At 46.9% G+C, this 23972-nt stretch overlaps 1 protein-coding gene across 1 annotated transcript in view; it reads right to left on the bottom strand.

Annotated features, from left to right (window-relative positions):
• Window positions 1-7090: 7090 nt before the first annotated feature.
• Window positions 7091-23972, bottom strand: part of EXOSC10 (exosome component 10) — a 20636-nt gene continuing 3754 nt past the window's right edge. The window contains 22 exon segments of the mRNA XM_006766725.2: window positions 7091-7810; window positions 8608-8684; window positions 9111-9172; window positions 10168-10339; window positions 10842-10915; window positions 11858-11945; window positions 13095-13169; window positions 13444-13539; window positions 15165-15274; window positions 15363-15441; window positions 15595-15645; window positions 16765-16876; window positions 17491-17541; window positions 17723-17871; window positions 18135-18291; window positions 19389-19579; window positions 20232-20375; window positions 20577-20687; window positions 20903-20978; window positions 22284-22398; window positions 22552-22717; window positions 23019-23141. Of these exon segments, the coding sequence (XP_006766788.1) occupies window positions 7780-7810; window positions 8608-8684; window positions 9111-9172; window positions 10168-10339; window positions 10842-10915; window positions 11858-11945; window positions 13095-13169; window positions 13444-13539; window positions 15165-15274; window positions 15363-15441; window positions 15595-15645; window positions 16765-16876; window positions 17491-17541; window positions 17723-17871; window positions 18135-18291; window positions 19389-19579; window positions 20232-20375; window positions 20577-20687; window positions 20903-20978; window positions 22284-22398; window positions 22552-22717; window positions 23019-23141 (2310 nt within the window). The 3' untranslated portion in view covers window positions 7091-7779.

Genomic DNA, 23972 nt, shown 5'->3' with positions numbered 1-23972 from the left:
AAAAAATCAATAAAATATATATTAAAAAAAAAATAAAAACCAATAAAACACATTAAAAAATAAATAAAAGATACAATATGTCCAGTTACTATAGGTTTCATTGGCTCCAGCCCTACATATAGCCTGTACTTCCAACGTGACATTTATGCCTCTGACTGGTGATCGCCTGTTGGCTTCTGTGTACCCTGAGCCAGACCAGGGACAGTGTGTGTAGCTGGCAGCACTGGGTAAGAGGCTGGAGTGGAAGTGGGAACCAGAACACCGTGCAGGCACCTTATGGAATCAGCTGTCTTTGTTCTAGGTGCTGCCCAGCTGAGCCCACACAGGAGCCCTGCATTCCTGGGACACTGATGGGGGGGTGGGGGTTAGTGAAGGATCAAGTCCATCCCATCCCTGCTGCAAGATGAACAGATTGTTTCAGCATGTGCGCCCTCCGATGGGAAAGTCCGTGAATGGAGGGGAGGTGAAGGTGTCACCAGCGCCCCAGCATGAACTTCCAGGCCAGTGTGTGCAGCCACAGTGCAAACCTTCCAAGTTCAAAGAACACAAAGGCCCTAAGTTTCAGGCAAAATAGTCCCCAGATGTACCGGACCACTAGCCCAGAAAGGCCGCCAGGGGGAAAACCGGAGTTTTGTCAGCAATAGTCATTCTTATCCAGTGAGATTCAGGAAGATCAGGCTGGAGAAAACTAGGGCAGAGCATGAACTGTTTCCTTAAATTCAGGCCAGTGTGCATTAAGGATTCAGTGGTAAAGCGTTACAATCTAGTGGGTCCACTGCCTCAACCGCCTAAGGGTAGACCATCTATAAAAGGGAAGCAGGGCGAGGTGGGCAATGGCTATGACCAAGGCAGTGGTTTGCTTGGGGCTGCCACAGGAAGTCTGTCTGTCACTGGGGAGACTTTCTGGCAGTTAGCATCTGAGAATATATTTTTTATCGTCACGTGAAGATATATTTTTAAAATATATTTTTATTGATTTCAGAGAGGAAGGAAGAGGGAGAGAGAGAAACATCGATTGGCTGGGGATCAAGCCCACAACCCAGGCATGTGCCCTTGGCCGGAATTGAACCCAGGACCCGTCAGTCCGCAGGATAATGCTCTATCCACTGAGCAAAACCAGCGAGGGCTGAGGATATATTTTTTATCCTCACCTAAGGATATATTTTTAAAATATATTTTTATTGATTTCAGAGAGGAAGAGAGAAGGAGAGATAGAAACATCACTGATGAGAGAAATCATTGATCTTGATCGGCTGCCTCCTGCACACCCCCTACTGGGGATCAAGCCTGCAACCCGGGCATGTGCCCTTGACCAGAATCGAACCTGGGACCCCTCAGTCTGCAGGCTTATGCTCTATCCACTGCACTAAACCAGTTAGGGCCTGAGGCAATTTTTTCCATTGATTTTTAGAAAGAGGGTAAGGGAGGGAGGGAGAGAGACATCAATGTGAGAGAGACACATTGATTGGTTGCCTCCCACCCACATCCCAGGGCACTGAACCTACAACCCAGATACATGCCCTTGACTGGAAATTGAACCCGGCGCTCTAACCATTGAGCTACCAGCCAGGGCGAGGGTCACATTTTAAGCATTGTGTTCAGCCAGGCAGACAGCTGTGGTTATGAGCAGGATGGATTTGGCCATTTCTTGGTGTTACTTGGTTGAAAACGCTCAAGGCAAGCTTCCCAAGCTGCCGTAAACAGCAGCGTGCCTCCCTGAGCAAAGAGCCAGCTGCTCATAAATTCTCTCCACCTGCAACCCCCAAAGCCCTGCCAGATCCCTCTCTCGAGTGCAGGCGCGGCCACCTCTCCACGTTCACACTCACTGAGCAATTCCCCACCAACCCCCCCAGCCCCGCCCTGCCCTTGGGGGTCCAAGCCCTCTCCCCACTTCTCCACACTCCAAGGCCCTTGTCCCCATCCCATGGCTCAGCACTCCTGGGCGTTAGGGTTCCATGGATTAGGAAAATTTCAAAAACACATCTGGGGACTGACTTTGGGTTGCTAACTTTTTCTTATGCAAGAAAGGGCATTTAAGAAGACCTTAAACTCCTATCTCTGGTCCCCATCTTTTTATATTTATTTATTTGGTCTCCATCTTTTTTTAAATATATTTTATTGATTTTTACAGAGAGGAAGGGAGAGGGATAGAGAGTTTGAAACACCGATCAGCTGCCTCCTGCACACCTCCCACTGGGGATGTGCCTACAGCCGAGGTACATGCCCTTGACCGGAATCGAACCCAGGACCCCTCAGTCTGCAGGCCGACGCTCTACCCACTGAGCCAAACCGGTTAGGGCATGGTCCCCATATTTTTAAAAAATGAAAACAAACATTGCCACGAAGCAAAACTAGTAAGGACCAGGCATCATTTGACCTCTATGAGAACTTAACACATTGTCCTGGGCAGCGGGACGTCCACCGCGGCCTACCAAGCAAGGTCTGGGCACACGGCCTTGCCAACAACAGTGGTTGTGGACTTAAGCAGGAGTAGAAGCCACCTGGAGAGCGTGTTCAGACCTGGGTCCTGAGCCCACCCTGACTCTGACCGGGCAGGTCTGGGCTGCCTGGGCTTGTCTTTCTAACCAGCTTCCTGATGGTCTCTCTCAGCAGCCTGGGTAGCACTGACTGCAAGGTTCTCTGGATGTCTTCCCTTATTCTTTCAGACAGGAAGGGAGAGGGAGAGAGAGAGAGAAGCATAATGATGAGAGAAGCATTGATCGGTTGCCTCCTGCACGCCCCTCACTGGAGATCGAGCCCACACCCTGACCAGGAATCGAACTGTGACTTCCTGGTTCATAGGTCAATGCTCAACCACTGAGCAATGCTGACTGGGCTACATTTAAACCTTTTATCCATTTTGAGTTTATTCTTGTGTATGGTGTAAGTTGGTTTCATTTCTTTTGCATGTACATGTCCAATTTTCCCAACACCACTTATTGAAGAGTCTGTCGTTACTCCAGTGTCTGCTCTTGCCTCCTTTGTCAAATATTGACCATAAAGATGAGGGGGGAAAAAAAAAGATGAGGGTAAATTTCTGGGGTTTCTGTTCCATTGGTCTGTATGCCTGTTCTTGTGTCAGTACGAGGCAGTTTTGAGTACAGTGGCTTTGTGGTATAGTTTGAGATTTGGTATTGTGGTCCCTCCAACTTTGTTCTTTCTCAGCATTGCTGCAGCTATTCAGAGTCTTTTTTGTTTTCATACAAATTTTTGGAATATTTGTTCTATCCACTGAGCCAAACCGGTTTCGGCGGTATTTTAATATTACTAGGAATTTCATTGAATCTATAGATTGCTTTGGGTAGTATGGACATTTTAATGATGTTAATTCTTCCAGCCCATGAACATGGTATATGCTTCCACCTGTTTATGTCTTTCTCTATTTCTTTTCTCAATGTCCTGTTGTTTTCCTAGTACAGGTCTTTTACCTCCTTGGTTTTTATTCCAAGGTATCTTTTTTGTTGTTGCTGCTGCAATGGTAAATGGGTTTTTTTTTTTGTCTTTTAGTTTATCTCTTTATTATTTGTGTATAAAAATGCCATCAATTTCTGGATGTTGATTTTGTATCCTGCTACTTTACCAAATTCATTTAGTAATTCTAGTAGTTTTTTAAATGGAGTCTTTAGGATTTTCTATGTACATTATCATCTGCAGATAATGACAACTTTACTTCTTTTCCAATTTGGATTCCTGTTTTTCTTCTTGTCTGATTGCTGTGGCTAGGACTTCCAGTACTATGTTGAACTAGAGTGGTGAAAGCAGACATCCCTGTCTTGTTCCTGTTTTTTTTAAAATATATTTTATTGATTTTTTACAGAGGAAGGGAGAGGGATAGAGAGTTAGAAACATCGATGAGAGAGAAACATCGACCAGCTGCCTCCTGCACACTCCCTACTGGGGATGTGCCCGCAACCAAAGTACATGCCCTTGACCGGAATCAAACCTGGGACCCTTCAGTCCGCAGGCCGACAGTCTATCCACTGAGCCAAACCGGTTTCAGCTGTTCCTGTTTTCAAGGGAAACACTTTTAGTTTTTGCCCAGTGAATATGATGTTGGCTGTATGTAGGTTTGTCGTATATGGCCTTTATAGTGTTATGATACCCACTTTGCTGAGTTTTTATAAAAAATGGGTGCTGGATATTGTCAAATGCTTTTTTGTCACCTATCAATATGATTATGTAATTTTTATCCTTCATTTTGTTTATGCGATGTATCACACTTACTGATTTGGGGATATAACAACAGCCTTGCATCCCCAGAATAAATCCCACTTTGGTCACAGTATATGATCTTTTTAATGTATTGCTGAATCCATTTTGCTAATATTTTGTTGAGGATTTTAGCATCTATGTTCATCAGGGATATTGACCTGTAATTTTCTTTCTTTGTAGTGTCTGGCTTTGGAATTAGGATAATGCTGGCCTTGTAAAATGAACTTGGAAGTGTTCCTTTTGGATATTTTGGAATAGTTTGAGGAGTATAGGTGTTAGTTCTTTGAATGTTTGGTACAACTTATCTGTGAAGCCATCCAATTCAGGTCTTTTGTTTGCTGGAAGTTTTTTGATTACTGCTTCAATTTCATCAGTTGGTATTGGCCTATTCAGGCTTTCTGATTCTTCCTGATTTAATTTTGGGAGATTATATTTCTCTGGGAAATTTCTTCATTTCTTCCAGGTTGTCCAGCTTGTTGGCATATAGCTGTTCATAGTATTTTTTTCACAATCTTTTGAATTGCTATTGTGTCAGTTGTTACTTTGCCCTTTTATTTCTGATTTTATTTATCTGGGTCCTCTTTGTTTCTAGATTAGTCTGGCTAAAAGGTTCATCAATCTTGTTTATCTTTTCAAAGAACCAGCTCTTTTTGTAGTTTTCTTTAGTCTCTATGTCAGCCATGGGCAAACTATGGCCCATGGGCCGGATCCGGCCCTTTTGAAATGAATAAAACTAAAAAAAAAAAAAAAGACCGTACCCTTTTATGTAATGATGTTTACTTTGAATTTATATTAGTTCACACAAACACTCCATCCATGCTTTTGTTCCGGCCCTCCGGTCCAGTTTAAGAACCCATTGTGGCCCTCGAGTCAAAAAGTTTGCCCACCCCTGCTCTATGTCATTTACTTCTGCTCTAATCTTTATTATTTCCTTTTGGGTTGTTGTGTGTTCATTTTTCTTTGTTTCCAGGAAGTTTATTTCTTCCTGGATCTCATTGGTAATCCATTCATTGTTTAATTTAGTTTCCATGTGTTTGAGGTGTTTTTTTTAAAATTGTAGTTGATTTCTAGTTTCATGCCATTGTGATCTGAGATGCTTGAAATGATTTCAATCTTCTTGAATTTGTTAAGGTTTATTTTGTGTCCTAACATATGATCTATCTTTGAAAATGATCCATGTGTACTTGAGAAGAATGTATATTCTGTCGCTTTTGGATTAAATGTCCTGTAAATATCAATTAAATCCAACTAATCTAATGTATCATTTAAGGCCACTGTTTCCTTTTTGTTTTTTGTTGGAAGATCTACCCAGTGATGTCAGTGGGGCGTTAAAGTCCCCTGCTATGACTGTATTGCTATCTATCGCTCCCTTAAAGTCCATCAAGATTTTTTATATTGCCCTGACAGGTTTGGCTCAGTGGATAGAGCGTCAGCCTGAAGACTGAAAGGTCCCAGGTTCGATTCTGATCAAGGGCATGTACCTTAGTTGCGGCCACATCCCCAGTAGGGGCTGTGCAGGAAGCAACTGACTGATGTTTCTCTCTCATTGATGTTTCTAACTCTCTATTCCTCTCTCTTCCTCTCTGCAAAAAAATCAATAAAATATATTTTAAAAAAATATTTTTTTATGTATTTAGGTCTTCCCGTATTGGGTGCCTATATATTAACAAGGGTTATATTTTCTTTTAAAATATATATGTACTTTTATTGGTTTCAGAGAGGAAGAGAGACGGAGAGACAGACACATCAATGATGAGAATCATTTATTGGCTGCCTCCTGCATGCCCCCTATTGGGATCAAGCCTGCAACCTGGGCATGTGTCCTGACCAGGAATCCATCCGGTGACCTTTTGGTTCATAGGTCAACGTGCAACTATTGGGCCATATTGGCTGGAATGGCTTTAAAAAAAAATTAAAAAAAAATATTTATATTTTAGAGAAAGAAGGGAAAAGGATAGAGAGATAAACATATCATTGAGAGAAACATCCACTGGCTGCCTCCTGTATTCCCCCAATTGGGGACTGAGCCCACTAAAGGGCATGTGCCCCGATGGGGAGTTGAACTGTGACCTCTTGGTTCATGGGTCAACAACACCAGCTGGGCCAATTCTGGCTTTTTAGCTGGGCATGTGGGCACTGAAATGACTTCCCAGTATCCTGTGTTGTGGACATGCGACTAAGTTGTGGCTGTGGGAAGTGGAAATGGGCAGTATCCTTTTAAAGGGAGGCTGGGTGCTATCTCCTCCCTTCCTTCCAGCTGACTGGAATGAGGATGCAATGGATGGAGCTAGGACTCTTACTTGGCCATGAGGTGGAAGGCCCGTGTTCAGGCAACAAGATGGGAGCCAGAGTCTGAGGGCTGCCAGTTGCCACACTAGCTCTGGACTGACTATGTTAACAGAAGAGAAGGAGAAGGAAACATCTATTTTGCTAAGCCCCCGATAGCCTGGCTTTTCTATCAGTTTCAACCATTGGAGTGCTAGCTCACCCTGGGGCAGGGCTGTCCTGCGCCATGGGTCACTCTCCAGGGCAGAGTGATGTCTGATTTGGCCCGGAAGCCCACAGGGCATGGCAGCCAGCCTTCTAGATAATTTGTGGGAAAAAGTTCCAAGAAAACAGGTTCCTTGTTTCAATATTTGTGAGGGGGAAAAAGGTATTATTCTGTGTGGTTTTTAAAATTTAATTGCCCAGCTCAGGACGAAAATCAAATAATATTTGAAAGAAATAACTGGAGACTGGACACAAACGTATACAAGTTCCATGCAGTATCATTTAAAAAGTACAAAAATGGAAAGCTATACGTTGAAAATGGGGGTTAGTGAAAATCCACTCTATAATAAGACTCCTTAAAGGTAAAAAACCCCAGTCGATACAGAAATCCAAGTTTATATATTTAGTATATTTACACATAGTAAAAAGCCTTTATATCGAAATGTCAAAAGTTCTCTCCATGTGGTAGGATTATAGATGATTTCATTATTTTTCCTTTTTTGTTTTCCTCATTTCCTATAATGAACATGTTATGATTTTATAACTGGCAATAAACAAAGTTAAAAACAAACAAACAAACAGACGACAGAAAGGAAGAGGGAAGGACAGGCCCTCCGGCGCCCTGTTGGCTCCGACTCGCCTGCCGGCTCCTCCTCCCACTGCATTCGTACCGCCTGGCCTTCACCTTACCTGGAGGCCTGAGCAGGGAGGAAAGCGGCCCCTGACCTTCCTGACGTGGAGCCAGCAGAGCATGGCGCTCCCTGCCTGTGGATGTCGCCTTTGCCGAGTCAGGGGAGAGTCTCCTGTTCATTCCTCTTTGGGGGCGTTAGGGATTTCTCCGGAAACCACAGTAGCCCCCAAGGCCATACTTACTACGGACAGCTGAAGGTGTGGATCTGAACAGGATGGGATCTGCCCTCTCCTGCCAGCGCTGTGGCAGCAGCAAAGGAAAAGCCAGGAACCAGTTTCCTTCCAGTAAGAATTATTTTTAATGGTTTAAAAATGAGTCTGTACAAAACCAGCACCATCCTTTGATGCTTCCAGTCCACTGTGGGGTCCCAAGGCTCTCTTCCAACACTATCTCTTTGGCCAATTGTGCCTGAAACCCCTGCAGAGGCAGCATGAAAACAAGTTACTTCTTTCAGTTTGATGGATGTTTGTTCTCAGCTGATTCATAAAGTGCTGCGCATACTAATGCTGCAGAACTGAGGGAGAATAGCTTGTTTGGCATCCTGGAGAATGGAGCAGGGCAGCAACTCCCCCCAGCTCCCTGCCCTCCCGGCCCCCCACCCCCGACCCCCGGGCCGTGTGTGGGCTGGGGCAGTGCTCTGATGCCCAACAGGGTTGGCTGAGCTGACCAGGTTCCTCCTTTATCACACACACCCTAGGGCAGAGGTGGGGAACGTCCGGCCCACGGGCCACACGAAATCATTTGGTCTGGCCTTGCCAAGGCATTAGGGGTGAGTTAATTAAATGTCTGACTAAATACAAGCTAATTTTTAAATTGATGATTTGTATGGCCCTCGAAGGATGTACAAACATCCAAATGGCCCTCGGCAGAGAAGCGGTTCCCCACCCTGCCCTGGGTCCTTTGATCTCAGGGCTGCTCTAAGGATTGGGATGTAAATACTCAACATCTGGGGGTTTGTGTGTGTTGTTTTCATTCCTCTGAAACAGGCTCATCTAGGGAAACTTCAATCCCGTTTGCTCTGAGGTGACTTGGGAAACTGGTAACGGGTGGAGAGCTGAGGACTGGAATGTGGGCCCTGGGACGGCTGAGACTGACCCGTGGCCTCCCACGATCACTTCCCCTCTGCCCATCGCCGTTTTCCCAGACTCAAAGGAGGGACGTGGTCCCGAGAGGCTGAGCATCCTCCCGTCCAGCCCTCTGAGCTCACTACATACCTGTCTGACTTTCCAGTCGGAAAGGACATGCTTTTGTTTCCCATGGACTGTTTAAGTTTTTTGGCTGCAAGACATTTCTGAAAAGGTAAGAAGCACAAAAGCAAGATGAGCTATTAAAGGAACTGGGGGGCTCCTCCCGGGCCTCATGCTCCACATGCCAAACTCTCAGCCCCATTTGGCTCTGCCTGGCACCAACACCCACACGGGGCAAATACAGGCTTGTGCCGGCACCAGGAGTGCTTCTGGCCTGCAGCTGTCATTCCCATGGTAGCAAACACAGAAAAACACCTTTAAAACCACACACCAGCCTTTATAGTCTCTTAAAAAAAAAATTTTTTTTTTAACTGCTGGAATCACTGGTGTGTACTGTCTGTGCCTGGGAAGAAATGAGGTGAGGGGAAAGATATGCAAGAGGTTCCTGGATGGACCTGTCTTCCCAGTCATAGAAGCGGCAAAAAAATAAGCACTCCACACTCGCTGGAAACCCCAAGTGTATTTCTTACCTTGCCAGACGGGGTCTGCTTATTTGGATCAAACTGGGAAGAAGGTTTGGGTTTGCTGCTCCCTGAAAGGTAAGAGTGATCATGAGTGAGTGCACACACACGACAGGCTCACTGCTGGGCTGGGCGCTATCACTGGAAGTGTGAGCTGGCAGTTGCTACCCTTTATGATAGTAGTTCTAAACCTTCCTAATGCCGCGGCCCTTTAATACAGTTCCTCATGTTGTGGTGACGCCAATTTCATGGTTACAAACTGAACATAATGAAAGCGTAGTGATTAATCACAAAAACAATATGTAATTATATATGTGTTTCCCGATGGTCTTGGGCGGCCCCTGTGAAAGGGTTGTTCGACCCCCAAAGGGTCACGGCCCCCAGGCTGAGAACCGCGACTCTGTGAGGAGGGACTGTGGCTGATGTAAATTCATGCCGGGCACCCAGGAGCGAAGGGCAGCGGCCAGCCAGGCGCTCACAGGCCTGTCCTCAGGGGTCGGGCGGGTGCTAAAGCGCCGGCCACTTTACCTCAAGGAGACCCGCTCGGGTCTGTGTGCGGGATGGTGCCAGTGTCCGTAACTTGGGCCGAGGCGACCACCCTACCCGGCCTTCTCGCTCTCCAAAGGGACACATTGGCAAGGAGGCTGGTGGTCAGGAATGCACCTGCAGCCTGCACAGCAGATGGGCTCTCACAGGCTAAGGCACCAACCATCATGGGTTTTGCATCATGGGCATCGGGTTTTTCCCACAAACAAGATCTTTACTGTGTCTGTGTCTGTGAGAAACTGTTTTTGGACACAAGCTGCGGTGAGGAAGGGTGCAGACACTTAGAATGGATGCCTTCTTGCTAAACCTCTCCAGCGGCCGTGCAAGTCCGCTCCGGTGGCAGGTGGCAGTGGTGGGGGATGGGTTTCTCCCCGTCACTGCTGTTTCTCTGCATTGCTCTCCTAAGTCTGGGCGGTGCATGTCTTGGGCAGGGCTGTCTGTGACTGAGTCCCACTTTCTTTACAGCTGCCCTTCCTCTGACCTGGACAGACACCCAACAAGACAGCAGATCTGGCCTCACCAGCAAAAGCCTTGAAGTCCGACTTGCTGTAGTCATAAGGGGTGAAATCTTTTTCTGGTGCATCTGGGTCTTTTGGCTTCTTGGAAACTTTGAGTCGTTTCTTCTCCTGTTTCTGTTCTGTGGTCCCTGGGTCACTTGTTGCTCGCTCTCTCTTCATGGCAGCGTTTTCTAGCTGTAGGTCGAACACATCCCCAGGAGGGAAGATGGAGGTACATGAGAGGAGGCAACCCCGCGGGCCTCTGCTCTGAGCACACTGCTAGGCTTCAGGTGCCTACTGAGCGGTAAGATCGAGCAGTGATGGTGAGACGGGTGTGGGCCAGAGAGTCTGAGCAGAGACAACACGGGCCATCTAAGAAAGGCCAGGGCCAAGCCTCCCGGGCACTCTGGAGTGAGGAAGAGTATTTACGGGGGCAGAGAACACTGTCGGCTTCAATTCCTGTCTATGGCTGGCCGGGTGGGATGGCCTCTCTATTCCAGCCAGTGGAAGAAGCCACCCAGGGGCATTACAAATAGACTTTTTTGAGGGGACATGAGGCAGGCACTAATTGCAAGCCAAAATGAACTGGAAGGACAAGAGCATTGAATTCGCAGCAGAGGTAAGTCCTCCTGATATTTGAGGAAAATCCTGACGGTGACCAGGGGCACAAAGACCAAGCAGAAAAGCCAGCACGTACGGCAGCCTGCAGCCGGACAGACACGGCCTGCTCCGCCGCCGCCTTGTACTCCTCGGTGGCCTGGTTCCGGGCAGCTGCAAGAGAGAGAACTGTCTATGGAGCTGCTGACGCAGGCCAGGGCGCCATCCCCACCTGCCTGCCCCGTCCACGTCCACGGGTTACCAGTGGAGGGCACCCTCCCTGCTGCTCAGCCTCTGCAGGGGGGCCACTGTTCTCACTCTGACAGGATGATGACCCCCCCGCCTCCCGCCCCCGCCCCGGTCCTCTCCCAAGAACCCACACCCAACACCACGGCCTACTTGACATCTCTGAGGACGCCAATAGGACTCTCAACCACAGCACGTCAAGGACCAAAACCAAAACCTCTTCGACATCGAACGGGCTCCCTCCTCTTGATGGTGACCCCACCTTTCTGGCTGCTCAGGACAAAACCCTCTTGCACCCACAGTGCCTTCCTTTCCCTCACCCACCACATCCGACTCGTCACCAAGTGCTGTCAGCTCTACCACAGGAACCTCCATTCTGACAACTTCCACCCCCTCCTCTGCCGCCATCCTCCCAGCCAGCACCCCCTCACCTGGATGACCGCCATGTCTCCTCACTGGGCTCCCGCCCCTGCCCTCTACCCTCTGGTCTCTACACAGCAGCCAGAGCGCCCTTTCCAAAGCGTTGTCAGCTCTTGGCATGCCTCCGCTCCCAGCCCTCCGAGGCCGCCCAGCTCACCTGGAGTGCTATGTCCTCACCCCCTGCCTCTCTGCCGAGTCCCCTCCACCTCACCACCCGGCACCTCCTACCTCTCTCTCTGCGTAATGCCTACTGCCATCGGACAGAACATACATTGAGGGGCTTATTGTCCACTGTCCCAGTAGAAGGCACGCTCCACGGGGCAGCGGCTGGGTCTGTCCTGTTCTCTGCTGTGTCTGGCACTTTGTCGAATGACTGAGTAACAGAACGATGCACCAGTGCTACTCTAACAAACACCTGAGTGGCTGAGTTTACAAGGAAGTGAATGCTACCTGTTTGCTCAGCTGCCTTCTTCTTGGCAGTTTCTTTAGATTCTTTTTGTACCTGTACCTGGCTTGCCAGCTTCCAACGGTTGCTGATCTATAATGAAAACAGAACAAAAAAACTCCAAAACTCAGTCACCTAGGAATACTTTATTTTTTTAATGAGGCGATGCAGGGCATGCTAGCCTAGTCACTACACACATTCTAAGTCATAAATTCCAAATCTGATGACACAAAAAATAAAATCTCATGCTGGCTTTATTTATAATACTTATTAAGAAGGACAAGGTACAACTGTTCCAGGCACTGGGCCAGATGCTTTCATATCATCATTCCATCCCTTCCACAATCCTGGGAACAACAGGCTCAGAGAAGCTAAGTAACCTGTCCGAAGGGACACACACGGTTAGTAAACGGGGAGCTGGAACTCAGGCAGGACTTCTGCAAGCCTGTGTGCTCCTGTGACAGCACATTTACCTGTGGCCTCAGAGCACATCTAGGTGGTGGGAGATGTAAGCACGGTAAGGGATGGACGGTTGTTGAGTGTGCCACACCCAGTAGGGGAAAGAGCAGAGAAGGCAAAACCTCCGCCTGACTCCCCATTTCTAAAAACAACAAGCTAACAACCAGCGACAGGGCTGAGGCCCATCAGGGTTTTGGCCTGATTCTCGGGCGGTGCTGGTGAGCAGAGGGAGCCAGGCCACCCATCTGATCAGAGCAGGCACTTCCTGCAGGGAGGAAGAAGGCTTTTAACAATTAACACGCTGGCTCCCAGGAACATCTCATGGGGATCCAGGGAAGGTGTTTTCTTATTCTTATTCATAATGCTGTTAAAAACAAACCAAACAATATAAAACAGAGTGTTTTAAAATTTAAGCTGTCACCTTTAAGAGCCTTAAATTAATATTCACACATAAAAATGCATAAAGCTGTACATTTAACATCTGTGCACTTTACTACATACTACATAGAAATTAAACCTCAATTTAAAAAAGGCACAAAAAAATAAAAACAAACCAAAACCCCCCCAAAGACCTGTTTCTTAAAGGGTTTTCCCAAAAGCTCCCGAGAACCAGATTAAAGGCCTGGCCCTCTCTCTGGAGAAAGGCTTGTATAAGAAGGGTTTCGCATTCATTTTTAGGGGGTTTGCAGTGGGGTTTGTTTAAAACAGAAACTTGGTTCAAATAATTAAGAAGTCTCCCTTTCTTAGAAAGTCAGTCTTAGAAAGGATGACAAATCCACTTACTTCATAGATTTTTGATGATGGGTCAAACTTTGCTGCCTGAGAAATGTGAGCATGGTGTTCTATCGAAGGCAGAAACTGGAGAAATGGAAACAATCACGTTAAATGCTGTGAAAAATGGAAGCTGGACCCAGGCTTCAGGGTACCCAGAGGGGATTTCTGGTTGGTTTCATCTCAGGAGGCCTCCGCTCCAAGCGTCAACATGGCCTTAGTTCACTGGCACTCAAATGAGGTATTCCTGTTGGCTTCGTGTCAGGAAACCTCGACTCCCCACCAGGACACTGGGGACAGCCCACCCTCTGCACTCTCTCTTCCTTTCCAGACCGGCACACCCTGTACCTGTATCACTTACCATCCTGAATGGGTTTTCAAAGGACTCCATTATGTTCTGGGCTTTCTTCTGTGCGACTGTTAATGGAGCCTTTCCATGTTCTTCAGCACTCGGTTCCTGCAGGAACAGACAGAAAACAGTCACTTATAAGTGAAATCATTCTGTGACATTAAGATGCAAGCAAGAGAATAGTAACGGCTAATGTCTGCGAGCCCCTCCCATGTATGAGCCACTACACTAGCCTGTAACAGCACACTGTGGAGTGTTTAATACAGTTGGTAAAGTACTGTGCCTACAACCTGTGAGGTAGGTGGTGCTTTTCTCACCACCTTCCAGATGAGGAAACTGAGGCTTGGAGAGTTAAGACTTCCAGAGCCTCAGAGCTAACAGGCAGAACAGGGGAGGAAACCCAGGTCTGTCTGCTCTAGAACTTCAGATCGTAACCCGACACTTACCTGAAACTTACAATTATACACCTTTATGAGTAATCAATGACATTAGGCAGCAGACTGCTGCTTCCAAGTGGGTTCGTAAAACGTGTGTGAACCTGTTGCTTACTCTGTAGTTAGTCCCTGCCACTCAGAGCACAGGGAGAGCACAGCCTCCTTTAGCCCGAGTGGGCACCTCCATGTTCCCACAGCCCACAGGGCACGCTCACATTGTGGGCTGCCTCGTCACCTTGACGGTTCATTAACTCTGTGGTCAGCTAAAGCTTCCAGACTTCTTTCCTCATGAATTACTGAAGCAAGACCTATCTAAATGTATGTCATCAAGTGAACAGAAAGCCAACTCCCAGGCATATGCTCTGCGGGCGGCATTTCCCCTCCTGGCTCTGGCCCAGCATTCCAGTGTGACGGCATGGCTGTGAACTGGGACCCTGAAACCCGCTGAACCAGCAACCTTTTGTCATCTGAACATACGTTAAGCTTAATATGTATCTCTATTTAAGTAGCCTGTACTATGCTTCTCTTTCTTGGCTCTTTCTTTTTAGAAATTATGTTTCCCTTCTACCACATCAGCTGCCTGCAGTATTTAGAGTGTTAGTCCCTTATCCCTGGTCATTCCGGGGATCACCCATCCTGACCAACAAATGCACCTTGAACTTCCTTTTGCAAAGAACCTGTAATCAAGACACTGGCAGAAACAAGAGCCTGCTGGGCAGGACAGACTGGGATAAGCTGTCACAACGCAATGTGCATTCCAGGAGCACGGCCAGGCCCGGGTTGGCCATGCTGTCTGCAGACTCAACAGTCACTACCTACCGTTACTCAGCCTCTTTCTGGAACCGGAAACGAACTGCACCCCACTTACTGGTGCCTGCGTACCCCACTCCTCACTATGTTTAAGGAGCCACAGTGTAGGAAAGTGTGTCAAAGTTTTCTCTCTATCCCACACACCCGGGTGGGCTGGCACTGGTCAGGGAGGTCCACACAGGACACTGTACCGTTCATCAGAGCTCCCTCCTCCCTCTCGGGAATCGGGTGGCAGAGTGGAAATAGTCCTGCTGGGCATCACTGGCCCACGCCCTCTTCCCTCCCAGGCATCAGTGAGCATCAAGATGCCAATCCTTCCTTGTGACTTTCTTCACACGGAGCTCACTCACGGAGAATCCTCTACCCACCTCTCACGGACCCCCTGTCCAGAGAGCATTAATTTCAGAGGTGGAAGCAACCCTCCGGCATAAGAACCCAGGGCGTTTCTGTGGGTCTGCATCCCCTCGCTGCCGGCGCTGTGTGACTCACGTTGAATAATGTGATGACAGCGGTGGCGATAAGGCATTTGGAGTCCAACAGGGCCTCGTCCTCTCCTCCGGCAGGGAAGAGGCTTGCCTGTTTCTGCACTGGCACAGGCCCTGGAGGGACAGAGGCAGCAGGGTCAGAGCCGCTGGGGTTGTGCACCCGCTTCCCAGCCTCTCCAGACTCCAGAGGCCTCGGCCTTACCGTTGGCTGGGGTGACAGCATAGCCATCTGAAGGGGCGTGGGAGCAGTCGTGAGGTCCAAAGAGAACGTTCTCCAATCTCTGCATCAAAAAGAAACCAACAGGTGCAATGAAAGGCCTGCCAGCTCGCAGGCCTCCCGCCAGTGCGAGGCGCCGGCCTGGCAGGATGGTTATTTTGCACTGGTTTGGACCACTATCGTCCCAGGGGACGAGATAGCAGACATGTCACTGTACCTCAGGATTGGGCAGTGGTCCACTCTTCTTCACTCCAGCCGCGACTTCAGACTACACAGGAGAAACAAAGAGAATGAGGAAAGTGGCTGAACTCGATGCCACACACATTTGTTCCTCAGCACAGACCGTGTCCCTTCCCTAGACTGTGTTTTTCAAGAGCTGAGATTGCCTGCAGCCCTGCATCCATCCCAGGGCCTGGCACTGTCATTGCTGAGTGCTCCGCCATGATCTGTAGGATGGAAGTACAGGGCCCTTTATCATGACCAGGCACAGTGTAGGTTTCCAAAGGGCCTGAGAACATTCTTCTCTAGTAACCAGGTTCCTCTTTACGGGGACGAACTGTGAGCTAAGACATTTTAACATGAAGACTGCAAGTGTGCTTATCTTCAGGGTCTCCTTTTTCACCTCCAGGGACCTGATTCTAAGTCTTCCTGAATCAATAATCTTCCAAAAACTTACAAACATGACTCAGCACATACTGATAATGCTACTGAGGCAACACGTTAAAAACTGTCCCAACACAACACACATCAAACACGCAAACCTACTTGACCGTGTAGCACCACACAGAAGCGCACACACTGCACTGCACCTGAGCAGCACATGCGCACACAGCAGCTCTTTCGGAGCCCCCATCCCCCTAGCGTCCTCGTCCCCCGGGCTTCATGTTTGGAGTGAGCTGTCTTTGACGCCACTTCCATCATCGCCCAATCCACCTGCCACTCAGAGCGCACCTCGGCAGGACTTAGCGCGGTGCTCAGAGGAACGGCAGCTGTTTCACCATCAGCTTTTCTTCTGACGGTGCTTCTTGCACCTGCCTCTCCTTTCCATTTCTGTGACCACCACCCTCCTCAGGGCACCACCTCTCACATCTGAGCTCCCTCAGCAGAGCGCCTCCTCCATTTCGTTCATGAGGCTACCTGCCTCCGAACAGGTAACCAGCCCAGGCACTAGACATTGGCTGTTAGAGCATCAGAAATAAGGCCCTAAGAAGGATATGCGTTAGCTGTGACTATTATAAAGAAGACACTCCCACTGGGTTTCATAAGCCCTGTTATTCCCTTGCTTTCTAGAGTGGAGAGATCTTTTATGTAGGAGACTACAAGGAGCAAGACGCTGACAGACAGAACAGGCTGTGGACTGGGGAACCTTCAGCAGAAGGCTTCTTACCTTGAGCAGGGGCATGTCCCGAGCTTGCTGGATTAAAAGGTGCATCTCGTTGATTTGCTGCCGTACGAGAGGGGGTACAGGGTTGCAGCAAGCTATGATGCCCTGAGGTTCCCTGAGGACAAGAACACACACAACTCACTACTGAGGAACACAGCTCTCAAAGGCTCCCGGACAAGAGCAATGACCAGGTAGGGCCAGGGCGCTAAGGCAAAGGGAGACTAAGAAAACACTGATGGCAGGGCAGCGGGGCTGGCCGCTTCCACACTCCGCAGCACCAGCTTGGCGCAGGTCCTCACACAGCCTGCCGCCTGCTCTCGGGGATAGCAGAGGACCACAGCCCTGTTGATCTGCAGTCCACAACGGGATGCACAGAAGATTACGGATTTAGATTCTGTGCTTATACTTCAATTAGCATCGTAAGACATTTAAAACCACGAGATGCCTTAGTCTGGAGAGAATCCCTTGAACGTGGATGCCAATGCCACAGGCTCAGAGGCTTCCACAGGACTGAACATAAGGCATAACCACTGGAACGTTCCAGTGCAGGAGTTTCAGTTCCTGAATGGCAGCCCGAGGGCAGAAGCTCTACATTCCTGGACTTGAGCACTTCCTTCGAGGCCAATCTCTGAGTCAGCCTTGGGGGAATACATCACAGAAGCTTGCTTTTGAAGGACAACATTTCTCTGCTGAGAAAGTGGGAACATGCTCATCGGCGCTCAGACTCACTTGGGCAGCTCTTCGGCTATCTTTAGCATCATGTGGTTTGGCAGTACATATCTGGAACGAAACACACAATGGGCGGATTACATTAAGTTCAGCCAGCAAGTTCCATTGAATGCTATAACCCAGGGGAAAATGTAACCAGCTTTCATGGCAAAAGGAGAAAAAGTCCATTATTTCCTTGTTACCAGATCTGCTCAGTCTACGAGAAATGTTAAAAGAATCCCTAATCCCTTACCCGTAACTTTCATCTTCCCTCCGAGCAGTCTTGTCCCTCCAGGCAAACAGGAGCTGGAAGGCTGTCAGCTGCTGCGTGTTGAGGTGCTTCTTTTGCTTCCTATATAGTTCAAGGTAGGACTCATCCGTGAAGATAGGTTTGATGAATTTCTGCAAAATGTTACAGAATATTCATGACCAAAATGGTGCCCTGGTGGTGAAAGCCAGGGGTGGGGCGGAGGGGAGGGGAAGCTAGGGGTCACTCGGGGGAAAAAAGGGGACATATATAATATTTTCAACAATAAAGATTTTTAAAAAATTGTGCCCTGGGCTCTTCAAAAGCTTGGCTCTCGTCATAAATGTGAAGAGCAAGGAAAGACCTGGGACCTCATCAGGAAGGAAGGAAGTCTGGGTTTATGTGCGGGTGGCTTTACCTTGAGGCAGATATCCCTGCTGCGCTGCCACACCACCTGCAACTGGACGGGCTGGCCGTTGCCTCGCTCCCACAGTTCCAACCGCATTTTGTCATAGATGTAAAGCAAGTAATGGGTGTCATCGCGGGCGTAGTTGAGCATTTCCTCGGGCAGAGGCCTAGAATAGCGACAGAGGACACTTTCACTAACTTCCCTCAGCAGCCGCACTTCAGTGTGTCTCCTCTGTAGGCGCTGACTCGCTTGGCCCCCTTGCTGTCAAAGATTCTTTCACAGCTGACGGCAGGCCACTGTTTCACAGCTGGGTAGAAAGGGCGGCAAGACAATGATGTTGGAAATAAGGACTTTGTCACCTGAGTTTGAGTCTTAGCTCCAGATATCTGAGCTTGGATGTCACCTAAGCTCTCTGAGCTCACTTCCCAGACCTATGAAATGGAAAGGCCCCTCACACAGGACAACATCCCTACAGTTCTTAGCTTGGTGGGTGGCACGTGGCAAGGGTTAACTAGCAGGTAGTGGCTTTAGATTTTGTCAATTTTCACCTTCTATTCAGACTTTAGATTCTCTTCATAAATTCTGACATGCAGAATTGGAGAAAAGTTTAGTGGCTTCTTCATACAACAGCCCTGTAAACTTATGGAGAAAACTAGTCATCTGAAAAGGATCAAGTCAAGCAAGAATTCCAAAAAATGTGGCAGGACACCATCACAACCCTATCCTATAGTAAACACTTACTATTATAAGGATAATTTTATTTTTTAAAATTTCACTTATTAATTTATTATTATTTAAATTGATTTTAGAGAGGAAGGAAGAAACATCGATTTGTTGTTTCACTTATGCATGCATACATTGGCTGATTCTTGCATGTAACCTGACCCGGGATTGAACCCGAGACCTTGGCCTATCGGGATAACGCTCTAACCGGCTGAGCAACCTGACCAGGCTCAACCATGTGCCTTAGAACTCTCATGCCTATGGGAGATCATCTCACACACAACCATCCCACTAGGGAGCTGCGTTTCAAATGAGATGTCATGACGAATGCTGACATGGCACATCTCTTTCAACCACTGTTCCATGGAGCATAGTGTACCACAGCCCTCCACAACTCTACAATTCCAGTTTCACTTATGCCAATGGAAACAGCTCAGCTCAAGCCTCAAACAGTGTTATAGGCTGAACACAGGTCTCCATGGATGAGGTTAATGAACACCCACTTCTACACCCATATTTCCTTGTCAGGAGCAAACTGACCGTATTCTCCAATCAGCCAGCTGGTACTGCTTGTTTGATTCCACATTGCAGTAGTGTTTCAGCAGATGGTCGAGCGAATGCCTGCCCAGGTTAAGAAGGCGCGCTGCCTGATGGGTATCAAACATGTTCACGACGTACAGCCCGAAGTCCTTCTGCAGCCATTCTATGTCTGAATCAGCACCATGGAAGACCTGCAAACAAGACCAGAGCCATGCAGCACCTGCGTGAAGGCCCCCGTGCTCTCAAGTGAACTCTGCCTCCAGGTTATCAGAACACTGGAATTAGAAGCCAGAAGGAAGATTAAGATGGGTTATATGTTAATCTAAATAAAAATGTTAATAATAATAAAATACAACCTGTCCAGATGATCCTGTGAAACTGAGTGTTCAGTGTAGTATTCCTCAAATCCCCACTTCAATAAAATATATATATATAAAAAAAAAAAAAAAGATGGGTTGTGTTCTAAATGCTTCTTTTAATTTGGGCCCCAGCCTTCTACACTCCTAATTGCACACTCTTAAAAGTGTGCTAACAGCCAACGATTCTAAGGAAGCGGCTCTGCTTGCTTCAAGGGTAGTCATTAAGTTCAAACAATCTTGATGGCACAGGCTCATTGCCGTAGTCATTAAAATGATTTAACATTTTTCGGGTGGTAATGAGCTAAGTCTTAGCTGTTCTAACAGAGGTTTAAAAACAAAAGCAGTTTAGTGTGTGGTACCCTAGTATAGGAAATTACGACGATTTCTCTCAATGTTATTGGGCCTATGTTGAAATAATAAAACAGTAAACTGAAAAGCAGTTAAGTCTTGCGCTTACAGGCAGGACTGAAAAAGGCTGGCTGACCTTGACAATAGCTGGGTCTGTGAGGCTCTCGTTGAGAATGTACAAGTCACTTCGCAGCTCCAGGGTGTCCACAATGAAGTCTTCGGTCCGGGTGGAAATCTGCATGAGGCAGGTCAGCCCCAGGAAGCTCCTGTAAGAATGGTGCTAAACACGCGGAAAGAAGGAAGAACAGGAAAAACGGATTTTACTAGGCGTCCCTCTACTGATTTTGAACAGTTATGAAACAAGTTGTAGGACTAATTACTTTTTACCAAAGCACAGATTTAAATTAGTATTAATTTTATATTTCTCGAGATGAACTCACAGAAAATGTAAAAATTTTACTCCAAGTCATTTACAAGTTACCTCCAAGTCTATGGCAAATTCTTGACATTTCAGGAGCTTCTCGTTGAGTTCCACTAGTTCATCCAGGGAAGATACAAAATGGCAGGGTGTCTCTCCCACAGGCCTATATAACTGCGGCACAAAAGTCCAGGCAGGAAAGGAGAGGAATGTTAAGAATCACCCTTCACTAAAGTGCACAATGAATTAAGAGTTCAATAAATGATACAAAGTCATAACCTACTATTTTACAGATATTTAGGGAAAGTCAAAATCATATCAGCTAATCTTGTTGTTTGGTTCTTCCTGGGCTACTCAGATACCAGCCATAAAGTAAGTTGGGTGCTAACCTGGGGTTGTGGCTTTTGAAGGACTGAATCCGGTGGAGTGAAGTGATCTAGTTCGTATTGATAAGGGTGTGCAAACCTGAGTAAATAAAACAAACAAAAAATCTTTTTTTACTAATTCCATTTTTACTCCAATTTGTAAAAACAAATGGAAAGAAAGACCATCGTGAAAATATTTTCTCTATATGAAAAGCGTCATTTCTCCTTTTAAAACATGTTTTTAATTGTTTTTTAGAGAGAGAGGAAAGCAGAGTGAGAAGGGGGAGAGAGATAGAAACATCAATCAGTTGCCTCCTGTATGCCCCCTACTGGGGATTGAACCCACAACCCGGGAATGCACCCTGACCGGGAAAGGAATCAGAGACTTCTTGGCTCATAGGTCGATGCTCAACCACTGAGTCACACTGGCTGGGCAAAAGCATCATTATTTCAATGATAATTGAAGTGCATAAGAAAAAAATTCAGATGATACTCACATGTCCTTAAAGTAGGACAATTAAATCTATCATAAAGATCTGAGAACTTATTTGCAAAGGACTGTATGGTCGGTGTTGTGGATGATACAAAAATGTGAAGTATCTAATTCCTTGTGGTTTGGAATAACAAAGCTGTGAAGTGAGAGAGGGTGGTTGTGCATCAAATGATGTCTTTTTTCTGTTCCTCCATCATCTATTGTATGAAAGCCCCGAGTCTCTGGGCTCCTTGAGGGCAGGGCCGCCTTCATTACCTTTGTTTCTTTAGCATTAACCTGTGGCCTCACAATGGAAAGCTGGGGCTGAAGGAGTGCTCAGACAGCCTGGCTATGTGAGAAAAAGACCAACACTAACACAGTTTTCATCACCTCTTTCTTTATTCTGAGGACAAAGTCCTTTTGTCTGTTTTAAGCAGAGGGCTTCCAAAATGCTTATTCTGCCAGTGAAAAATGTCTTTTCCTTAATTTATTAGTGAACCTTAGCTTACTGTTTGACCCCCACCTAACAAAAAAAGTGGAGTGGTATAGAGAAAGAACAATTTAAGAAAACTTGGGTTCAAGTTCTGTGCAAAGTCAGCATCTCTAACTCTGTTCTCACATCCTTACAATGGCGAGGGGAGCCACTGCCACCTCTTAGGACTGCACTGAAGGCCACAGAGGACAGTGCTGTGCAGGCCCTCCGCAAACACAAACAGGAGATAAGGTGAAACATTCTCTGTGCTCATTTAGACATTTTACAAAAGTAAAGCGAGTGAAAATGTGGCACAAAGATACATTTGACATAAGAAAATGTGGTACAGAAATACAATGTATAGATGAAACCTGTATTTTATTAACCAATGTCACCCCAATAAATTCAATCAAAAACAACAATGCCACTGTGGCATGAAGTTCAGAGAGGCAAACACTTACATGTCCTGCTCCACTTGCTGCGTTCTCTGCTGATGGATGAAATCTGCCAGAGCAGCGGGGACATCCAAGTCCTCAGGACGATCCTGTGGGCACTCCCGCCTTTCTCTGGAGAGTGCTGGGGACCAAGCAGTGACAAACACATCACAAAGGGGCAGACACTTACATCCTGTCTGGTGTGGAGGGTTACTGGCTCCCTTTGAGGAAAGGATGGGGCGGGGGGGGGAGCCTTTCCCTTTATTGGGTTTGTTAGGCAGAGTGCACTACTTACCCTGAGGGAGGGGTTTCTGGGCATTGGGCTTGATGAAGATTTTAGGACGAAATGGAGTGTTGGAATTGTCAATCTTCTCTCGGAATTTAAGCTGAGGTCGGATGATGTTTTTTGCATGAAGCAGCCGGAAAGTTTCAGATTTTGTTTTTTTGCTATATTCTCCTGCCTATGATCAACGAATACAATACTTTATAACACAGCAACTCAATGAATTAGAAGAATAAATTCCAACTTATGCCTTCCAAGAGTCATTCATTTAAGAATGTGTGGGGGGGAAAAGTATGTGTGTGTGACACTGGAGGGGGCGGTGTGCAAAGTACAGAAGAGGGTGGAATAAAGGTATATCTGTTTATGAGAAAGAGTTAGGCAGTGGCCACTTCTGCATCCAACAAATTAGAACAGAAATGCAAACCAGAATGGGCCAAAGCTGACATTAGGTGCTGTAGGGAATGTGAGAGAAGCCTCACCTTACGGTTCCAGCTGGACACGATTGTTTTGGGGACCTGTAGTCCTGTGGGGAGGACAGGCTGTTGATTCTTATTCACACCTGATGCTTCATCCAGTAAAATACCCTAAGAGTGGAAGAGATATTAGCTCAGTATCTTCTTTTCAGGGTTAACAGAGTTAATTACCTAAAAGTTTAAGAACTATATTCAGAGAATTATATGTGAGAATATACACATATAAGAGCAGACAATTAAAGCATTCTCTGCTCAAAGACAGGGCAGAAATCAGCCACTCCCGACCCTTGTTCCACTCTCTTTACAGCTCTGAATTGGGCCGAAACTTCAAACCTGATTTAATAGTGACGTGGTCCACCAAAATAATTAAAAAGACCCTAGGCTGCAAATATTAAACACAGAAGGACAGTATTTGCAATGAGGATGAAGAGTGTCCTGACCTACTTTGTACTATAGTATTAGCTGGGGCAACACTAACAGAAGTGCACCCAGGTGACCGATGGTAGCATGGCAGGACATGAAATCAGAAGATACGAGAAACCATGGAAATACCTGTGGGCATTCAGGCTATGGAAGAGAGGATTTCAAAGGACAGGAGAGTCTGATTTAAATATCGGCAGCACCTTCACAGGGCTAGATTTGTTTTGGATAATCTCTGTGTGTTTCTGTAAATCATATTCTGCTGTAGAGTTCTGTGTAAAGGCGGTAGGCTAGATCAAACGATCCACATACCCTTCCAATCATGTGAGTCAGAGTGTTTAGCAGACTGTGAATAACAGTAAAAACAGACTAAGTTTTGGTTGGGCTTTGCATCCAGAGACCTCTTCTCTTACAATACAAACAAGATTTGCAAATATGGAAGGGAGGTTTATAATAGGCACTTTAAAAACAGGGTTCCACCGGGCAGTGATATTTTGAAGTGACAATCTTGAACACAATTGCGATATTTTGGGGGGGGAT

This window comes from Myotis davidii, unplaced genomic scaffold, assembly GCF_000327345.1.
Source record: "Myotis davidii unplaced genomic scaffold, ASM32734v1 scaffold299, whole genome shotgun sequence".
NCBI classification, from domain to species: domain Eukaryota; kingdom Metazoa; phylum Chordata; class Mammalia; order Chiroptera; family Vespertilionidae; genus Myotis; species Myotis davidii.
The sequence above is the reverse complement of the archived record's forward strand: the minus strand, read 5'-3'. Positions and strand labels throughout refer to the sequence as shown.